Genomic DNA, 18,980 nt, shown 5'->3' with positions numbered 1-18,980 from the left:
CTAAAGAGTTATCGCAAAAGAGCTTCTTCCTTTCCAGTTTGAAGGATGAGTAAAGCAGAAAATTTTGATTTTATTTGCTTGACGTATTGCAACCCAAAGAAATTTGCTATGAAAATTCATCCCACCAAAGAAGTTTCAGTGTTACTGGACTCTTTGGTTTGCCAATTCTATGGGATTTGTCTTGTATTTTAGGACCATTAATGGAAGTGGTTGGAACCCAATGAAGTTTCCAGAAACTGGGAGATACACTATCAAATCAGAAGTTTTCCAAACAAAGGTTAGAAGGATATGGTACATATAATAATGACCAGACTTCCAGTAAGAAAGAGAAGCCAAATGTAAGCCAGAGTAGAGACCTTGTATAATTTCACTGATGTTAATTGAAGTAGAAGTAGAATTTTTTTTTGCAGAATCTGGTTAATAGAGAAACTTAGTAATGCCATTATTGCTCAGCAAATATCTAATTATCAGGCTTCCTGTTACAGGAAGAATCTGAAGTGTGTGTAATATACCATGATTTGGGGGTGGAGGCAACTTTTGAATTACGAAAAATCCAGAAGGGTAAAGGAGAAATGTGAGAAAATTATTGGAGAAGAAAAGAGGTCAATTTGAGAATGTGGCAGAGGGAAGTCCTGGTGACTTAACTTGCAGGAGCTAAGTGTCTGTTTCTGCACTCAACAGGTTATGCTCTCATCCTTTTCCGTACATTCTAATCATGGACAGGTATCATGTGTTGGAAATGATTGGAGAAGGCTCTTTTGGAAGAGTCTATAAAGGACGTCGCAAATATAGTGCACAAGTAAGAGCAAAAGGGATAATGGCCATCAGCAACTGACTGAACTTTCAGTGAGGGTTCACTTACTCTGATTAACAATCATTTGTTGACTAAGCCCCAATTATCTGGGCTTCCATAACATGCAAAGTGAAAATCAAACAAATCATATTAGGGGATTCCCTGTTCTGTTAATCCAGAGACAATTGGGAAAGAAAAAAAATTCTTTGACAGAAAAATTAGGAAAGGAGGCAAATAGTGATTCAGCATGTTTCCCCAGCCTTTTCTTAAAACGTTACAGGTTGTGGCCTTGAAGTTTATTCCTAAAGTAGGTCGGTCTCAGAAAGAGCTGAAGAATTTGCAACGAGAGATTGAGATCATGAGGGGACTTCACCATCCCAACATTGTCCAGATGCTTGACAGTTTTGAAACTGACAAAGAGGTGAGAACATATTGGTAATACTACTTTAAAGTTAAGTATAGGAGAGAGAGGAAAAAGTGTGCACTGTGTGCATCTTAGGGAAAGCCCTTTCTGGTGGATTATGTGCCATCAAATCAATGTCTACTCTTGCCACTCACATAGCTAGATTTTCTCCAAGAAGATTTGAGGGCCCTAGAGCGTATTATTATTATTATTATTTATTGGATTTATATACCGCCCCTCTCCGAAGGGACTCGGGGCGGTATGAATTTTTACTTCATTTCCCAATAAAGCCGTTTCATTTTGCTCAACTGAGAATGTTTGGATTACAGTATGTTCCTCTTGTAAAAATCTAGGAATGGCTACCAGTAGGTTTCTCAATGGGATTCAGAGTAAAGCTCCCTTTTGCAATTGACTAATGCCAACAGGTTTGGAAATGTTTGGAATTTCACTACTAGTATTGCTTTTGCTTTCTCTTGTCACAATTATATTTTGTAATTTCTCTAGTTCTTTCTCTTTTTTTCTGCTGTCTCTGGGTACTGCAGTGTCTACTATCCAGACTTTTTTTAAAATCAACTTTATATTCCTTTCTTTTACTTCTAACAATTTTAATCTTTAGTTCATTCAAGTAATGTCATAGAATTGATTTCTTTTTTTTTAACCCTTCTCACAAAATTTATCTAAGCTTTAGTAAACCTCTTTTGTAAATCCAATATATAAAAGTTATCCAGATCATTCTCTTGGTTTATTATGTACAATTACTTTTTGATTTTTAAAACATCAAATAATTTCTTTTGTACGTCTGATAAGACATCATTTTCCATGTTATAGCCTGTCATTTGTAGATCTACTTCCAGTTTCAACTGTGCCTCTTGTCTTCTCAGATAAAACCTGTTCCTCTTCTGCCATTTCTTCCAAACTATCTTTTGGACATAGTCTATCCATACAAGAAAGATTGCAATTAACGTTATTGATGTTAACTTCTGATTCCATTTTTCAAAAGGGTCCTGCAGTGTTTTCAATGTTACAATATTTTAAAGTCATTCTGTAGCTGTTAATTAGATATATGCTCAGTGGAGAAATGTTAGTCAAAGTATTAGCGTCTTCTTTCCCTGTGCTTCTCTGTGAATGTTTATATTGGTTTTCTTTTCTGGTTCTTGACTGCTAGGTGGTTGTGGTGACAGATTATGCTGAAGGAGAGCTCTTTCAGATCCTTGAAGATGATGGGAACTTGCCTGAGGAACAGGTAAGTGCAGCCTGAAGAGTTAGACTGGAGAAATAAGTGCACAAGCTGAGAAATATTACAGAGTGGAAAGAATACTGTTATAGCTCCGTAGGGATCAGATCTTGTTAGGTTATGTTCCCCATGGTGTGTACATGGCATGAGTCTGTTGCATCTGTAAAGAATGAATGGGGAATCATAAGACCAAAGAGAGGTAATAATTGACACAGCCCTCACAAATAAATAATGACAGTGCAGCAGTTATGAGAATCTGATGTGGATTCATAAAGAATGAATTCAGCCTATGTATCTTCAAGCAAATGCTTGTCCGCTCTTGTAGAGAGAAGTATCACTAAAAGATTCTACATTCTGTGATTTCAAGCTCCTTCCTTACACCAAATCCCCCAAAGGTCACATTGACAGTATACGTTGATAGCAAATTAGGAGGGCAGGACTGGTCTGCAAATAGGGTAGTATAAGTAGAATTGTATGATTTTATAGTTTCTTGGAGAAGATCCTAGATTCAAAATTAAGGATCATCATCAGAGACTAAAAGATATGAAGGTGTTATACTCAAATTGAGACAAGGTTTTCATAATAGTACGTAAGCAAGCTTCTTAGGGTTAGGATTGCAATTTGCTTTTCAGGTGCAAGTTATTGCTGCTCAGCTGGCTTCTGCACTCTATTACTTGCATTCCCACCGGATCCTACACCGTGACATGAAACCTCAGAACATCCTGTTAGGGAAAGGAGGTGTGATCAAACTCTGTGATTTTGGGTAGGTACCTTATGATGTCCCTTCATTTCCAATTCCTGATCTAAGCACTGAAAAATTTTGGTTGGTTTTTTTTTCTCTCTCTCTTCTGGAAGGTTTGCCCGTGCAATGAGTATTCAAACCATGGTTCTGACATCTATCAAGGGAACTCCACTTTATATGTCTCCTGAACTTGTGGAAGAGAAACCGTATGATCACACGGCTGACCTTTGGTCGGTGGGATGCATTTTGTATGAACTGTATGTGGGGACCCCACCCTTCTACACCAATAGTATCTTCCAATTGGTCAGCCTTATCATCAAAGACCCAATCAAGTGGCCAAAAAACATGAGCCCCAACTTCAAGGTAGCATTTTCTTTTTCAATTCCACTTAGTAAGATTAAGGTTAATTTATACATGAAAGCATGTGTTCTTTTTTCCTCCTAGAACAGTGTTTTTCAACCACTTCACAGCACATTTGTGTGCCACAAAAAGTCTACAAGTATAGCCACAAAGAAATGTTGGGAAGTGTTATGCAACTGCACAGCCAGAATCCCATCTCAGTGACATCATCTGGGTCAGACTTCCTCCATGTCTCCTTCCGGGTCCTACATTAGTGGCCAAAATTGTGGAAACCTTTTGGGGAAAAGTGTACATTTGAGGTCTCATGGCTAATAACATCACTTTTTTGGGGGAGTAGTACCATAAAATTATATATCAGTGGAAAAATAATTTAATCAAGAATGTAATGCAACATAGTTTGTTCAATTATCTCTACTGTATTCTATGAAAAATTATAGCCAAATAACCAGAAAAAGGAAGCACAACTTGCTTAGCTTGATATCACAACTTGCTTAGGTTCATCTGATTGTAGCCAATGAACACAAGTGTTTAAAGAGCCAATCAGGTGTCATCTTGTTTTGGCAATCAGCCAATCAGATCACAGTAGGATTCAGTTATTGATGTCATGTATTGAAGCTGAGAGGAGGACATTTGTCAGTGTGTTATGTGATCACTATCAAGTTGGTTCGGGTTTTTTTTTCTTTCATTTAGTGAGCTTGTAAAACGTAATAAAATTAAATTAATGATGCAAAGAGTTGACTGGTTGCCCAGAAAGTGATGTAAAATAGTATTATTAAGTGAACAAGGCTATAGTTATAAAGAAATTAGAAGAAAAATTGGTGGAAACTTAACCAAAGGTGGCATTTCTACTGTACACTTTTCCCAAAAGATTTCCACAATTTTGGCCACTACTGTAGCAACCTGTGACATTATGGGACTTTAGGTTTTGTGACCTGGAAGTCCTGCCTATAAAACGTGCATCCACCCATATTAACACCTTGTAGTATGCCATGACATGAAATAAGTTGGAAACCACTGTCCTAGAATTTTCAGTGTTACACTCAAAACATTTCCTATATTCTCTTTGACCCTTTGCTTCCTCACGTGATATCTTCACTTTCTTTCACTGTTTGCTGTTGTGTTCAGTCCACATGAAGTATTAAACAGTATTTTAAAAGATTAGCCCCTGTTACTTCTTGACTTCAAGCTACCACTGTACATAGATTTGATGCTACCCAGGTTATTAATTAAAATTTGCACTGCCATTCTAAACTAACTTTTGTTGCTATTTCAAATAGTTCCAAATATATGAACCTCTTCCTTCTTATTGCTTTGGGTCCTGGCTAGTTTGTTGGTGGGGAGATGAAATATACTATTTTGAAAATGTATTTATCTCTTAAAGAATATTTCTGCACAATACTTTGCTGAAACCAGCAGGATTTTTAAAATAATTTATTAATTTTACATTTAAGTATTTAAAAAACAATGTGGCTGGGTTAATCAATAGTTCGATAACATATAAAAATCTTTAGTACAAATCTCAAGTTACAACATCAAATATTTCCTCTCTTTTCCCTTAACATCTACTGTCTCATATTTAAGCTAATACAATTCTTATTATATCAACATCATTATTACATTTATCAATAATTTTTAGCATATATATATATATATATATATATATATATATATATATATATATATATACACACATACATACAGTATTTGTTTTCTGAGGTTTTCGCGGGTGTTTGTATGTAGATCTTTGGTCATTCGGGTTTTTCCCCACGTAGAATTGGAGGTATCAGGGCAACGTTTCGACGAAATCTCATCCGTCATTCTGGGAGAAGTTCTCCCAGAAGAACGAAGCTGAAGCCACCAGCCTGAGGATGACGGATGAGATTTCGTCGAAACGTTGCCCTGATACCTCCAATTCTACGTGGGGAAAAACCCGAATGACCAAAGATCTCTGCCCCCCCCCTCTCTCTCTCTCTCTCTCTCTCTCTATATATATATATATATATATATATATATATATATATATATATATATATATGAGCTGTCACTGTTGCGACTACTGCCTGTCGATGGCCTTCAGTTAGGCTGAAACAGGAAATAAAGATTTGTCCCATGTTTGGGGCCTAGCAAGGTAATCTAAATAGTTAACAAGCATTTAACATATATATATACATATGTATATACATATATATATATATATATATATATATATATATATATATATATATATATATATATATATATATATATATATATATACAGTATAAAGGTAAAGGTTCCCCCGCACATGCGTGCTAGTCGTTTCCGACTCTAGGGGCCGGTGCTCATCTCCGTTTCAAAGCCGAAGAGCCAGCGCTTGTCTGAGGACGTCTCCGTGGTCATGTGGCCGGCATGACTGGACGCCAAAGGCGCACGGAACGCTGTTACCTTCCCACCGTAGTGGTCCCTATTTTTCTACTTGCATTTTTACGTGCTTTCGAACTGCTAGGTTGGCAGAAGCTGGGACAAGTAACAGGCGCTCACTCTGCTACGTGGCACTTGGGATTCGACCCGCCAAACTGCCGACCATTTGATCGACAAGCTCAGCGTCCTAACCCACTGAGCCACCACGTCCCTATATATATATATATATATATATATATATATATATATATATATATACATACATACATACATACATACATACATACATACATACATATATATATAAAATTTGGATTTATTTATACAGTCATGGCCGAAATTGTTGGCACCCCAGAAATTTTTCCAGAAAATCAAGTATTTCTCACAGAAAAGTATTGCAGGAACACATGTTTTGCTATACACAGGTGTGTTCCCTTTGTGTGTATTGGAACACAACAAAAAAGGGAGGAAAAAAAGCAAATTGGACATAATGTCAAACAAAACTCCAAAAATGGGCTGGACAAAATTATTGGCACCCTTTCAAAATTGTGGATAAATAAGATTGTTTCAAGCATGTGATGCTCTTTTAAACCCACCTGGGGCAAGTAACAGGTGTGGGCAATATAAAAATCACACCTGAAAGCAGATAAAAAGGAGAGAAGTTCACTTAGTCTTTGCATTGTGTGTCTGTGTGTGCCACACTAAGCATGGACAACAGAAAGAGGAGAAGAGAACTGAGGACTTGAGAACCAAAATTGTGGACAAATATCAACAATCTCAAGGTTACAAGTCCATCTCCAGAGATCTAGATTTGCCTTTGTCCACAGTGCGCAACATTATCAAGAAGTTTGCAAGGCACTGCAACTAATCTCCCTGGTCATGGACGGAAGAGAAAAATTAATGAAAGGTTGCAACGCAGGATAGTTCGCATGGTAGATAAGCAGCCCCAAACAAGTTCCAAAGGAATGCAAGCTGTCCTGCAGGCTCAGGGAGCATCAGTGTCAGTGCGAACTATCCGTCGACATTTAAATGAAATGAAACGCTATGGCAGGAGACCCAGGAGGACCCCACTGCTGACACAGAGACATAAAAAAGCAAGATTACAGTTTGCCAAAATTTATTTATTTATTTATTTATTGATGGGATTTATATCCCGCCCTATCTCCCGAAGGACTCAGGGCGGCTAACAACAAAACATATAATAAGTACATAAATCAAGATAAAATGAAATTGAGAACATCAGTGCAATAAAAAATTAGAGAATTTAAAAAATGAATTAAAAATACTAAATATAAATTAATTAAAATGCCTGTCAGTCTAGGTCAGCCTGGTGGAACAGGTGTGTTTTGAGGCCGCGGCGAAAGGATTGGAGGTTTTGGGCCATCCGAAGCTCAGGGGGGAGCTGATTCCATAGGGTTGGCGCTCCCACAGAGAAGGCCCTCCCCCTGGGGGTCGCCAGCCGACATTGCCTAGCTGACGGTACCCTGAGGAGGCCTTCTCTGTGTGAGCGTACTGGACGATGGGAATTTGTTCCCGGCAGCAGATGGTCCTGCAAGTATCCCAGACCTAAGCCATGTAGGGCTTTAAAGGTAAGTACCAGCACCTTAAATCTCACCCGGAGGGCAACTGGTAGCCAATGCAGCTCACGCAGGAGGGGTGTAATATGGGAGTATCGGGGAGCTCCCATCACAACCCGTGCAGCTGCATTCTGCACCAGCTGAAGCCTCCGGGTGGTCTTCAAGGGCAGCCCCATGTAGAGAGCATTACAGTAATCAATACGGGAGGTAACGAGTGCGTGGGTGACTGTACGTAGGGCATCTCGGTCCAAAAAGGGGCGCAATTGGTATATAAGACGAATCTGTGCAAATGCCCCCCTAGCCACGGCTCCAATGTGATCTTCAAAACTGAGTCGTGAATCTAGGAGGACGCCCAGATTGCGTGCTCTATCAATGGGAGGTAACATCTCTCCTCCTATAGTCAGAGATGGAACCTCTTGGACTAAACGAGATGACGGTATGTACAGCCACTCAGTCTTGGCCGGGTTGAGTCGAAGCCTGTTTTCTCCCATCCAAATCTGTACCGCTTCCAGACAACGGGACATCACATCAAGGGCATCACTGGGTTGGTTCGGGGTGGAGATGAATAGCTGGGTATCATCAGCATATTGATGATATTTCACCCCGAAGCTACGGATGATCTCTCCCAGCGGCTTCATATAGATGTTGAACAGGAGGGGCGAGAGCACCGAACCCTGAGGCACTCCACAATTAAGAGGCCTAGGGCTTGACCTCTGCCCTCCTGCCAACACCGTCTGCGAACGGTCCGAGAGGTAGGAGGAGAACCACCGCAGAACGGTGCCTCCCACTCCCAGCCCCTCAAGACGACGCAGTAAGATACCATGGTCGATGGTATCAAAAGCCGCTGATAGGTCTAATAGGACCAGGACAGAGGAATAACCTCTATCTCGGGCCCGCCAGAGATCATTCACCAGCGCGACCAATGCCGTCTCCGTGCTGTGCCCTGGTCTGAAACCCGATTGGTACGGATCTAGATATTCAGCTTCCTCCAGGTTCAAAGGGAGCTGTCGTGCCACCACGCTCTCAACGACCTTCGCAAGGAAGCGAAGGTTGGAGACAGGACGGAAGTTGTTTAAAACAGCTGGGTCCAGTGCCGGTTTCTTGAGGAGGGGCCTTAAATGTACTTGAGTAAGCCAAAATCCTTCTGGGAAAACGTCTTGTGGACAGATGAGACCAAGATAGAGCTTTTTGGTAAAGCACATCATTCTACTGTTTACCGAAAACAAAATGAGGCCTACAAAGAAAAGAACACAGTACCTACAGTGAAATATGGTGGAGGTTCAATGATGTTTTGGGGTTGTTTTGCTGCTTCTGGCCCTGGGTGCTTTGAATGTGTGCAAGGCATCATGAAATCTGAGGATTACCAAAGGATTTTGGGTCGCACTGTAGAGCCCAGTGTCAGAAAGCTGGGTTTGCGTCCGAGATCTTGGGTCTTCCAGCAGGACAATGATCCCAAACATACGTCAAAAAGCACCCAGAAATGGATGGCAAGAAAGCGCTGGAGAGTTCTGAAGTGGCCAGCAATGAGTCCAGATCTGAATCCCATTGAACACCTGTGGAGAGATCTTAAAATTGCTGTTGGGAAAAGGCGCCCTTCCAGTAAGAGAGACCTGGAGCAGTTTGCAAAGGAAGAGTGGTCCAAAATTCCGGGTGAGAGGTGTAAGAAGCTTATTGATGGTTATAGGAAGTGACTGATTTCAGTTATTTTTTCCAAAGGGTGTGCAACCAAATATTAAGTTAAGGGTGCCAATAATTTTGTCCAGCCCATTTTTGGAGTTTTGTTTGACATTATGTCCAATTTGCTTTTTTTCCTCCCTTTTTTGTTGTGTTCCAATACACACAAAGGGAATAAACCTGTGTATAGCAAAACATGTGTTCCTGCAATACCTTTCTGTGAGAAATACTTGATTTTCTGGAAAACTTTCTGGGGTGCCAACAATTTCAGCCATGACTTTTTACATTCAATCTTCATAAATAATCCATATCCTGTTGTTAATTTTTCCCCAATTTTTAGTTTCCCTTCAATATTCCAATTTAACCTTTGATATTTATAATTTTCAGGCTTTAGATAACCAAAATTTCCCTTATCTCAATTCATAACAGAATCTAATATTCAAAATACACGTTTTATCTATTTGAATATAGTCTTGTTCTATTTCCTAAAAGTTTCTGTTTCCCACCATATTAAATCATCTACTTAATAATACAATATCCCCTTTAATAAATCAAAACCATTATATATATTGCCTGGGTTAATCAATAAATCAAACATTCATAATTATTTTTTCCTTTTAGGTCTATTTTTTGAATATTAAACAGATAAAATCCTTATTTTCAACTAATTTCCAAATACTTTAAATCTAATGACCAAAATTCCCCTTATCTCAACTTTTCCATTTAACTCTCTAATTAATAATATGAAATCCCCTCTAATAAATCAAAACCCCAATTTTCTGCAGCCTTATTCTGGCTTTCTTCCTTTGCCAACTAGCCTTCCATAGCATTGCTTTTAGATCGTCAAATAGATCTCCCTCTGTTATTATATATATTATTTGAAATAAGGACCATTTAATTGCCATTTTTTTGGAAGGGCTAGCCCATTTGTATTCATCAAGTTGTCTCCCTATTATTCCAATTCCCCATGATTGCCCTCATATGTTTATCTTCTATTCAATCTGTTCTTCTTTCTCAAATTTCTTCTGATTTATATAGAAACTCTTTTCCATTTTCAGTGTTGTCACTCCCTTTTCTGGTTTTTCCATTAACTGTATTTGTTGGTCAATTGAGTCCTCTGTCTTAATATTTGATCGTTCCACTTCTTCTGTTATCTTCTGCGTTGTTAGTTCTTTGGTTGTAGTCAAAGTTTGGGTTTGTGTATCTAAGCTGGCATCTTGTTCTTTTATGTTAGGTCTTGTTTTATCACAAGCTGAAAGAATGGTTTCATGTATTGCTTTCAACATGGAAAGGATCTTTTCCTGGTCTTCATCCATATTCTTTTAATAATGTGTTAAATTTTAAAATCAGTCATTAAAAATAATTTTATAACTAGGTATGGGACCTCTCTTTCACCTGTTTATAGATAGTCTTTATAGCAGAAGTTGTTTGTCAAGCAAGATTTTATAGTCCAAGGTATTTCATCATCTCATATAATAACCAATAAAGAAATAGGAAGGCAATTCCCCACATATATTTAGTTGCATTTTATTTATTTATTATTTATTTATTTATTTATTTAGCTCTGAAATTCAGTAAAGGTTTACATTCATAGTTCAAGTAGGCTAGTTATGTCTGCCAGCTGTTCTCTTTACAGCTGAGTTTCTCACAGATGGTCCCAAGGTCAAAAGAGTCTTATCTAAAGTCTGGGCTTCAAGCAATTCTCTTTTAGGAAATAACAAATTGTAATACCAAACTTCACCACAAGATGCCACTGATGCCATTTAAAGTTTTTTAAGTCCAAAATTTTTATAATCCTTTTTTCCAATTTTATTTCTTTTTTGTAGATAAAAGCAAAAGTCTCCAATAAAAATAGGAAAATTTTTGGTCCCAAAGTTTCAGGAACATATAAATCCAATTAAATTAAAATTGTTCTTTTAGTGCTTTAATTCCCCTGGGTAGTCAGCCGCCGCTATTCTTAGAGGGTGGGATAGAAATTCCCTTCCCTCTTTCCTTATAGAAGGAAAAATACTTTGGGCAGCTTTTATAGGAAAAGAAAATACTTAGGATAAAGAGAAGATTGGATCTCACCCAGTTTCATCCACATTGGTTTCGAAGTGCTTGGTGGTGATTTTGACTGGTTTTGACTTCCGGTTTGCCATCGTGGCTGCCACGGATGCTGGAAGGCAAGCGCCGTCTTCCGCGTTCAGTTTCGCTCCGCTGGGGGACCTTGGAAAGGGTCGAAAGTCATCCTGTAGGGGCGACGAGCAAGGAGGGGACCCCTGCTTGATTGTGGGAGGGCGGCACATTAGCATGTCTTCCAGTTTAATCAGGAGAGCTTCTTTTATATGTTACATTACTTTCTAGAGTTTCTTGCAAGGTCTCCTGATGAAGGATCCTCGTCAGCGTCTATCCTGGCCAGAGCTACTCTATCATCCCTTCATTGCTGGACAGGTGACAGGTAAATATGGTGCTTTTCCTTCTACCGTCTCCCCTCAAACCTGCTTTTGTATCTGCTTTAATGTATACAGTCCAGCGAAATCTGGTTACTGATCTGGATCCTTCTTTACAGTGATCAATGACACAACGGAACAGGGTGTTACAAACCCTTTCACTAGCAAACTGACCCCTGAATTACAGGCTCTGAAAGACCAACAGGCACATTTCCTGGCCCCTCACAGTGGTCAGTCAAAGATTTTGAAGAAGGCACGTCAGAAGATGGCCCAGGAGGCTCAGAAAAAGGTGAAATCTATAGCACATACAATAGTGGCCGAACTTGTGGAAACCTTTTGGGAAAAGTGTACATTTGAGGTTTGATGGCTAATAACACCACTTTTTTTTTTGAGTAGTACCATAAAATTATATATCAATGGAAAGATAATTTAATCAAGAATTTAATGCAACATAGTTTGTTCAATTATCTGTACTGTATTCTATGAAACGTTATAGCCAAATAACCAGAAAAAGGAAGCTCAACTTGCTTAGGTTGATATCAGGTAGCTTTCCTTCATCTGATTGTAGCCAATGAACACGAGTGTTTAAAGAGCCAATCAGGTGTCATCTTGTTTTGGCAATGAGCCAATCAGATCACAGTATTTATTTTATTTTATTTTATTGGATTTGTATACCGCCCTATTCCCATAGGACTCAGGGCGGTTTACAGGGCAGTTAAAACCATGAATACAAAAAATTAAAAACAATTAAAACAAATTAAATTCAAGCCCCAAGAGTAAATCTAAAACCCAGTTAAATTAACAACCCCACAGTCTGGACCAAACAGATCAAAGAGCCAAGTTTTCAGGTCCCGGCGAAATGAGCGAAGGTCGGGGGCAGTCCTAAGTTCTGTGGGTAGTTGGTTCCATAGGGCAGGCGCACCCACAGAGAACGCCCTTCCCCTGGGAATAACCCGCCGGCATTCATTAACCGGCGGTACCCTGAGAAGGCCCTCCCTGTGGGGGCGCACAGGACGATGGGAAGATGATGCCGGCAGCAGGTGTTCCCTTAGATAGTCCGGACCCAAGCCATTTAGGGCTTTATAGGTCATTACCAGCACCTTGAATCTCACCCGGAGGGCAACCGGAAGCCAATGCAGCTCATGGAGAAGAGGTGTTACATGGGAGTATTGGGAAGCTCCCATCAAAACCCGCGCGGCTGAATTCTGCACCAGTTGAAGCCTTCGGGTGGTCCTCAAGGGCAGCCCCATGTAGAGAGCGTTGCAGTAGTCTAACCGGGAGGTCACGAGCGCATGAGTGACTGTACGTAGAACATCTCGGTCCAGATAGGGACACAACTGGCGCACCAGGCGAATCTGGGCAAAAGCCCCCCTGGTCACAGCTCCTATATGATCTTCCAAACTGAGCCGTGAATCCAGGAGGACTCCCAAGTTGCGAGCCCTATCAACGGGGGGTAATACCTCATCCCCTATTGTTAATGATGGAGAAGGCTGGTCAGCCCGAGATGCCGGTATGAACAGCCACTCAGTCTTGTCAGGATTGAGACGAAGCCTCTTTCTCCCCATCCAAACCCGGACCGCCTCCAGGCAACGGGACATCACAGTAGGATTCAGTTATTGATGTCTTGTATTGAAACTGAAAGGAGGACATTTGTCAGTGTGTTATGTGATCGCTATCAAGTTGGTTGGGGTTTTTTTCTCTTTCATTTAGTGAGCTTGTAAAACGTAATAAAATTAAAGTAATGGTGCAAAGAGTTGACTGATCGCCCAGAAAGCAATGTAAAATAGTATTATTAAGTGAACAAGGCTACAGTTATAAAGAAAAATTAGAAGGAAAATTGGTGGAAACTTAACCAAAGGTGGCATTTCTACTGTACACTTTTCCCAAAAGGTTTCCACAATTTTGGCCACTTCTATAATCCATGGGAAGGGTCCTTTTGATATACTGAGTCTCAATCCACTACAGTTCTGCTTGATCTTATGTCATTTTTTTTCTTCTACAGGAGAAATCCAAGCCTCCTTTGAAAGGAGAAATAGCTAAGGAAAACCAGGGCCCTCCATGGAAAGCCTGCCTAATTCAGGCAGATCCCAGAGAAGGGCATCAGGTGTCTCTCAGTTCTGGAGCAGAATGGGAACAAGCAGAGCCATCTCCTACGCCTCGGTGAGAATTAGTTATTGGAGTGAAGGTAACAACAGGTCTCTGCTGTGCAGTCTCACTTCAGTCTTCATCCTTCCTCACGCATAGGGAGAACAGAATTACACACGATTACAACCGGGAATTCCCAGAGAGGAAGCCAACAAATGGCGGTCCAGGAGCACGACTTAGATGCAGCATTGACACTGTAGATCTGGAAGCTGAGGTAAGCATATACCGCAGCACTTTGCATAATAACAAAGACATTTTTTCCCCTTGAATTCCAGAACATTGTGGCCCTTGTGGACACATTCTTTTTCTGTAGGAGCTGGATAGTGATGAAGAATGGCAGCACCTCATTGATGCCACAGATCCTGCAAATGTACAGCTGAGCGCCCCACTGAGTCTTCTGGGAGACCCTGATTTTGTGCAGCGCATCCGTACCCGAATTCAGGATTCTGGTCAGCAGGTGAGATGTACGAAATCTCAGAGAACACTAGATATGTTTTAGGAACTAGCTCTTCAGAAATTAAACTACCTGCACTTTAGAGAAAAAGAGTTGATGACGTAAGTGGAAATACGCTTCTGTGGTCAGCCCCCTTTGGCAATTTTGGCCATTTAGCTATCACTGTTAGGAATTGGTGAGGCATGAGCTTGAAGGATGAAGTAAATCTTTAAGGGTTGAAGAAAGTCAAAGTTCTTTTGTAGGGATCGAGGGAGTCTAAAAGGTAAGTTGGAAGATGCCATTGATTCTGGGGAAAATGGCTGCAGGAGGTATATTGAGTGAAGTTAGTGATGGTTGTGCATATTATTGAAGACAGCATGACGAGAATGAATAAAATGTATAATGTCACACTTTAGGGGCTGGTGGTTTGCTGAATGTTTCTGTTTCTGATACGTTTTATAGGTCTTAGAAGGTATGCTTGAGGGTGCTTCCCATCTTCGTCCTGTTCTTCGTGTCATTTGCAACTTGTTAAGTACACGGTGTAATTCAGAATTACTATACACCTTCTGCAGTGACATAGACCTATCCCATTTTGTGATGCAGCTAGTGAGAGACATCTTGGAGAGCTCCCGTATCAAGCAGGTAAGAAAGAGTTATTGTTTAAACAATCAGCTTAATTCCAGAAAAATGATCTGGGTGGATGGCAGGCAAACCTTGCCGTATCTATTTGTTTAGGGTTTTTCATATGAGCATAATTTAAACTGTCATTTTTATGTTTGACTTAAAAGGCTACTGCTAAGCTTGTAAGCCGCCCTGAGTCTTCGGAGAAGGGCGGGATATAAATGGAATTAAAATAAAAAAAAATAAAGACAAAAATCATGTTTATTGCACTTAATTTACCCAAAGTTGATAGCAGTATTGGAGTATTTGAAATGCAGAATTTGGTGGGAAGAACAGCAGGGAACTAGAAGAATAGTACTATGGCTAATCTCATCAGTTGACTTCTGGAAGGTTTAATTTTGCATAGCCAATGTCTGTGCTTTCTTTCTTTCTTTCTCTTTCTTTCTTTCTTTCTTTCTTTCTTTCTTTCTTTCTTTCTTTCTTTCTTTCTTCCCTTCCTCCCTTCCTTTCTTTTTTGCATTTGTATAGTCTGCATCTTGGACAAAATTCAGCAGTATTTATGCAGAATTCACAGAGATATTCCTTGATCTTTTGGAGGTCCCTAGACAATTTTCAGAATATGCATTCTTTTCTTTGTCCTACAGCAGCCATGGCATATCACACTGCTGATAGATCTAATTGCAGTGATGTCAGCCTTCTTTGTTAGTGATTTCAACCAGGAGAAAGATAAAGAAAAGCAAAGGTAAGGAACATGCAGGATGCTATTTTCAGCAGAGTAGGGGCAGGCAAAACTGAATTACAGAATGAATGAGTATGGCTGAATAACTGGTAGTTCTATTCTCCCGACATGTCTCATTTTTTTCCAAAGCAGGGCATGGCAAATAGAAACCCCTGTACTGCAGTTAGAGGATGGAGAAAACTGTGATGGGGTTTGTTAATATGTTTCAAAATTTAGCTCCTATGTCTTAATTCATAAACAAAAATGGTTTTCTAGTTTGCAGAAATTTTACACTTATGCTAGTCACTTCCTGACTCTGCTACCCATGCTACTGACTCAGCCAACAGATCAAGAAAATAGGCTGCGAGAACAAAGTCTCATGGTTAAGTATCAATGCCTTATCTGATTTTTTTAAAAAAATTATCCAGCTGTATTCTGTTGCTGGTTCTTTCCTTCTCCTCTTCCTTCAGCTTCATCATCTGTTGGCCCAATCCACATGCATGCTGAGTCCTTCGGGAAAGGGCGGTATACAAATCCAATTAAATAAATTCATCCCTCCAGGCTCTCCTCAGCTAAGGAATACATATGACTTCATGAAATTAGAAACCATTATATAGAAATATATAATGTGTATATATAATATACACAGAAATAATTCTGTGTATAGGACAGCCTTTTTTTTAGGAAAGAAAAGCTTAACTTTAAATCTGATTTTTAAAAAAGTCATACAGAATCGGATGTGTCTGATCCAGCAATTGGTACCAAGGCAGTAAAAAATTGATAGCCCTCTTGTGCTTCTGCTTCTCAGTTACTGGTATTCAATAGCGTAATGTGCCCAGACATGGAGTTTTTAATTTATCTTCCATGATTAAAAGCCTTGACAAACTTGGATTTGTTTTTTAAAGATCATACCAAATTTTAAGTCTTAAGAAGAGGATTTGAAAGCTTGGATGTTTTCAAATCTCCAGCATACTTTTTTTTTCATGTAGTATATTAAATCTAAGTCTCATGTAATGTTATTTTCTTAATGTAGGTAATCAGGGAAATGGCCTTAGAGAAGGAATCCAGAGGCTATGAGGAAAACCCCAGCTGTAGAACACATATGTGTTAAATCCAGAGAGGCAGGAGAGCATTGCAAAGAGTGGCCCCCACCCAATCCCTGACTCCCTGAGGCATAAGAGGGAGGGAAGGGAAAACACGGTAGACTTGCAGTAACCTATTATTATAGCCTATCTCAATGATCTTACTAAAGTGTTGTCCTTGTCGTGATATGGAGTCTGTTTCCAGATCTGGTCTACCTTTCAAAGGGGACAAGACAGTTCAGATCACCTCACATAGTCTTACCATTCTATTAAAGAAAGGGCTATTGATTTGTTTACTCTGCTAACCCAGGAGTTCTCAATCTTTGTGGTGACATGGCCCTTTAAAATAATTGATTGTTTGGAACCACTCCGCCCCCCCCCAACAATACTGATGGTGGCAGAAATGGCCAAGGAGTGTCCCATTTTTAACAGGACCTACCCAAAGTGGTGCACTTAGTGCTGTGATTTCTTGCTAGCTTTGAAAAGTGGTTGTACCTTTCCTCCCTATCATCTGGGTATCCTCATAATATGGGGCCCTTCCCTCCTGCCTTTCCAAGTCTTCTGTAGGCCCTACATTCCCTTCCCCCCCCCATCCCATTCCACCATTCAGCCTATCTGGTCAAAGCAATCTGTGACTTTTGCTAATGGACCCAGGGAGATTTTATTTACCTTATTTCAGAGGCACAGCTTCACTGTGTTGGTCTAGGGCAGGGGTAGGGAACCTTGACTCTTTTATGACTTGGGGACTTCAATACCCAGAATTCCTGAACCAGCCGTGCTGACTCAAGAATTCTGGGAGTTCAAGTCCACAAGTCATAAAAAAGTCAAGGTTCTCTACCCTTGGTCTAGGGTATTATTCCTTCTACCCACCTTTAAATCTGCTCCATCTGCATTGTAATATTTGTCATTTTTTTCCTTCCTTTAGTGTTTCACCCGTTTATGTGAGAGCATGGATCACACCTGTCCATCAGTCTCCAACACCTTCTACACCAGCTTGCTTGAAGATCATCAAGCCCTGCTGGATGCGTTCTATCAAGGTGCAAGCTTTGAGCACTCAGCTCAAGAAGGTAATGGATGCAGTGGCAAAGTGACTGGTCTCCTTGTATTTTGAGGATACGACAAATTGGCCATTAAATTTTCCCATCAGGACTTTCTCTTATTCTTAACTGATAGCTGCTTACAAGCATTGTGTTTCTCTTATATTCTCACATAATTCTTACAATGTTTTTCACCTTTGTGCTCTGAGCCAATTAGAGGACACATAGCAGATGTGATATTCCACATAGTGCAATCAAATTGATTTGCATTACTGTTTACAAGGAATAGACATGAATGCTTGAATTTGTAAGCCACTCAGACTCACTTATATTACATGGGTATCTGCGTAGATAAACAAATAAAATAAGTTCTCATTGTGAGGTATTTGGGCTTATACTTTATATGTAGCTGTCCTGAACTTCACTGAAAATGCCCCATTCTCCTCAGCAACGATAACTGTAGCTTTTAACATCTTAACTTACCTTTTTTTAACTTCATTCCATGCCTTAACGTAATTATTTTAAAACCACATACAATTTTTATTTATGAAATAAACACCCAGATGTTTTACATTTTTCTAATATTGAATTCTGTTTTGTTCATCAATTCTATTTGATCTTGTACTGTATCTTCATATTTTTGTTGATTTCTTTGTTTTTAATTTATTAATCTTAAAGCTAGCTAATGCACCAAATTCTTTTAATGTTCTTTTTTCCCCGCGTAGAACTAAAGGTGTAGGCGCAACGTTTCGACGGAATCCCATCCGTCATCATCAGGCTGGTGGCTTTAGCTTCCTTCTTCTGGGAGAAGCATGTGGCTGTTTGTTCCTCTTTTTTAAACTGCCAGAGGGGGTGTGTTCTGTGGGTGGAGGTGTGCTCTGATTGGGTGGGGGACCAAGTGTGTTCTGATTGGGTGGGAGTGTGTTTTGAATGGTGGGTGTGTTCTGATTGGGTGGGGGTGTGTTCTGAGTGGATGGGCTGGTCTCAGCTGCCAGCTCCAGACCTGAGCTGGTGAGTTGTGCTGCTTTTGTTCGGCTTCGTGTTTGTGGTGGTGCCATGTTTTTATAGTGGGTGTCAGTTTGCTTATTGTGTGGTTTGGAGGGGTTTAAAGTGGCTGATGTTGCAGCTGTAGTTAGGTTTCTGTTTTGTGGTTGTGCCTCGTTATCATTGTGGGTTCGGATTTGCTTTTTGAATGGTTGTGTGGTGGTGATGTCATGTGATGTTATCATGAGTTTGGGTCTGGTATCATTCTTGGTGGTTGGGCCTCGTCTGTCAATCAAGGCGGGTTTCCAAATGGCTGGTAGGCGAGAGGTATCATCTCGTTTATTC

At 40.0% G+C, this 18,980-nt stretch overlaps 1 protein-coding gene across 1 annotated transcript in view; it reads left to right on the top strand.

Annotated features, from left to right (window-relative positions):
• The window catches only part of STK36 (serine/threonine kinase 36), a 45,081-nt gene that overhangs the window by 1,070 nt on the left and 25,031 nt on the right, over positions 1-18,980 (top strand). The window contains exons 2-16 of the mRNA XM_081315185.1: positions 208-277; positions 682-799; positions 1,074-1,214; positions 2,362-2,439; positions 3,063-3,193; positions 3,286-3,535; positions 11,530-11,623; positions 11,735-11,904; positions 13,618-13,775; positions 13,860-13,974; positions 14,074-14,217; positions 14,656-14,835; positions 15,459-15,556; positions 15,809-15,914; positions 17,540-17,681. Of these exons, the coding sequence (XP_081171311.1) occupies positions 716-799; positions 1,074-1,214; positions 2,362-2,439; positions 3,063-3,193; positions 3,286-3,535; positions 11,530-11,623; positions 11,735-11,904; positions 13,618-13,775; positions 13,860-13,974; positions 14,074-14,217; positions 14,656-14,835; positions 15,459-15,556; positions 15,809-15,914; positions 17,540-17,681 (1,891 nt within the window). The 5' untranslated portion in view covers positions 208-277; positions 682-715. The remainder of the gene's footprint in view (positions 1-207; positions 278-681; positions 800-1,073; positions 1,215-2,361; positions 2,440-3,062; positions 3,194-3,285; positions 3,536-11,529; positions 11,624-11,734; positions 11,905-13,617; positions 13,776-13,859; positions 13,975-14,073; positions 14,218-14,655; positions 14,836-15,458; positions 15,557-15,808; positions 15,915-17,539; positions 17,682-18,980) is intronic.

The sequence above is a fragment of the Vipera berus genome, assembly GCF_964194415.1.
Source record: "Vipera berus genome assembly, chromosome: 1".
NCBI lineage: Eukaryota > Metazoa > Chordata > Lepidosauria > Squamata > Viperidae > Vipera > Vipera berus.
Note: the sequence above shows the minus strand (reverse complement) of the source record. Positions and strands in the feature narration are given on the sequence as shown.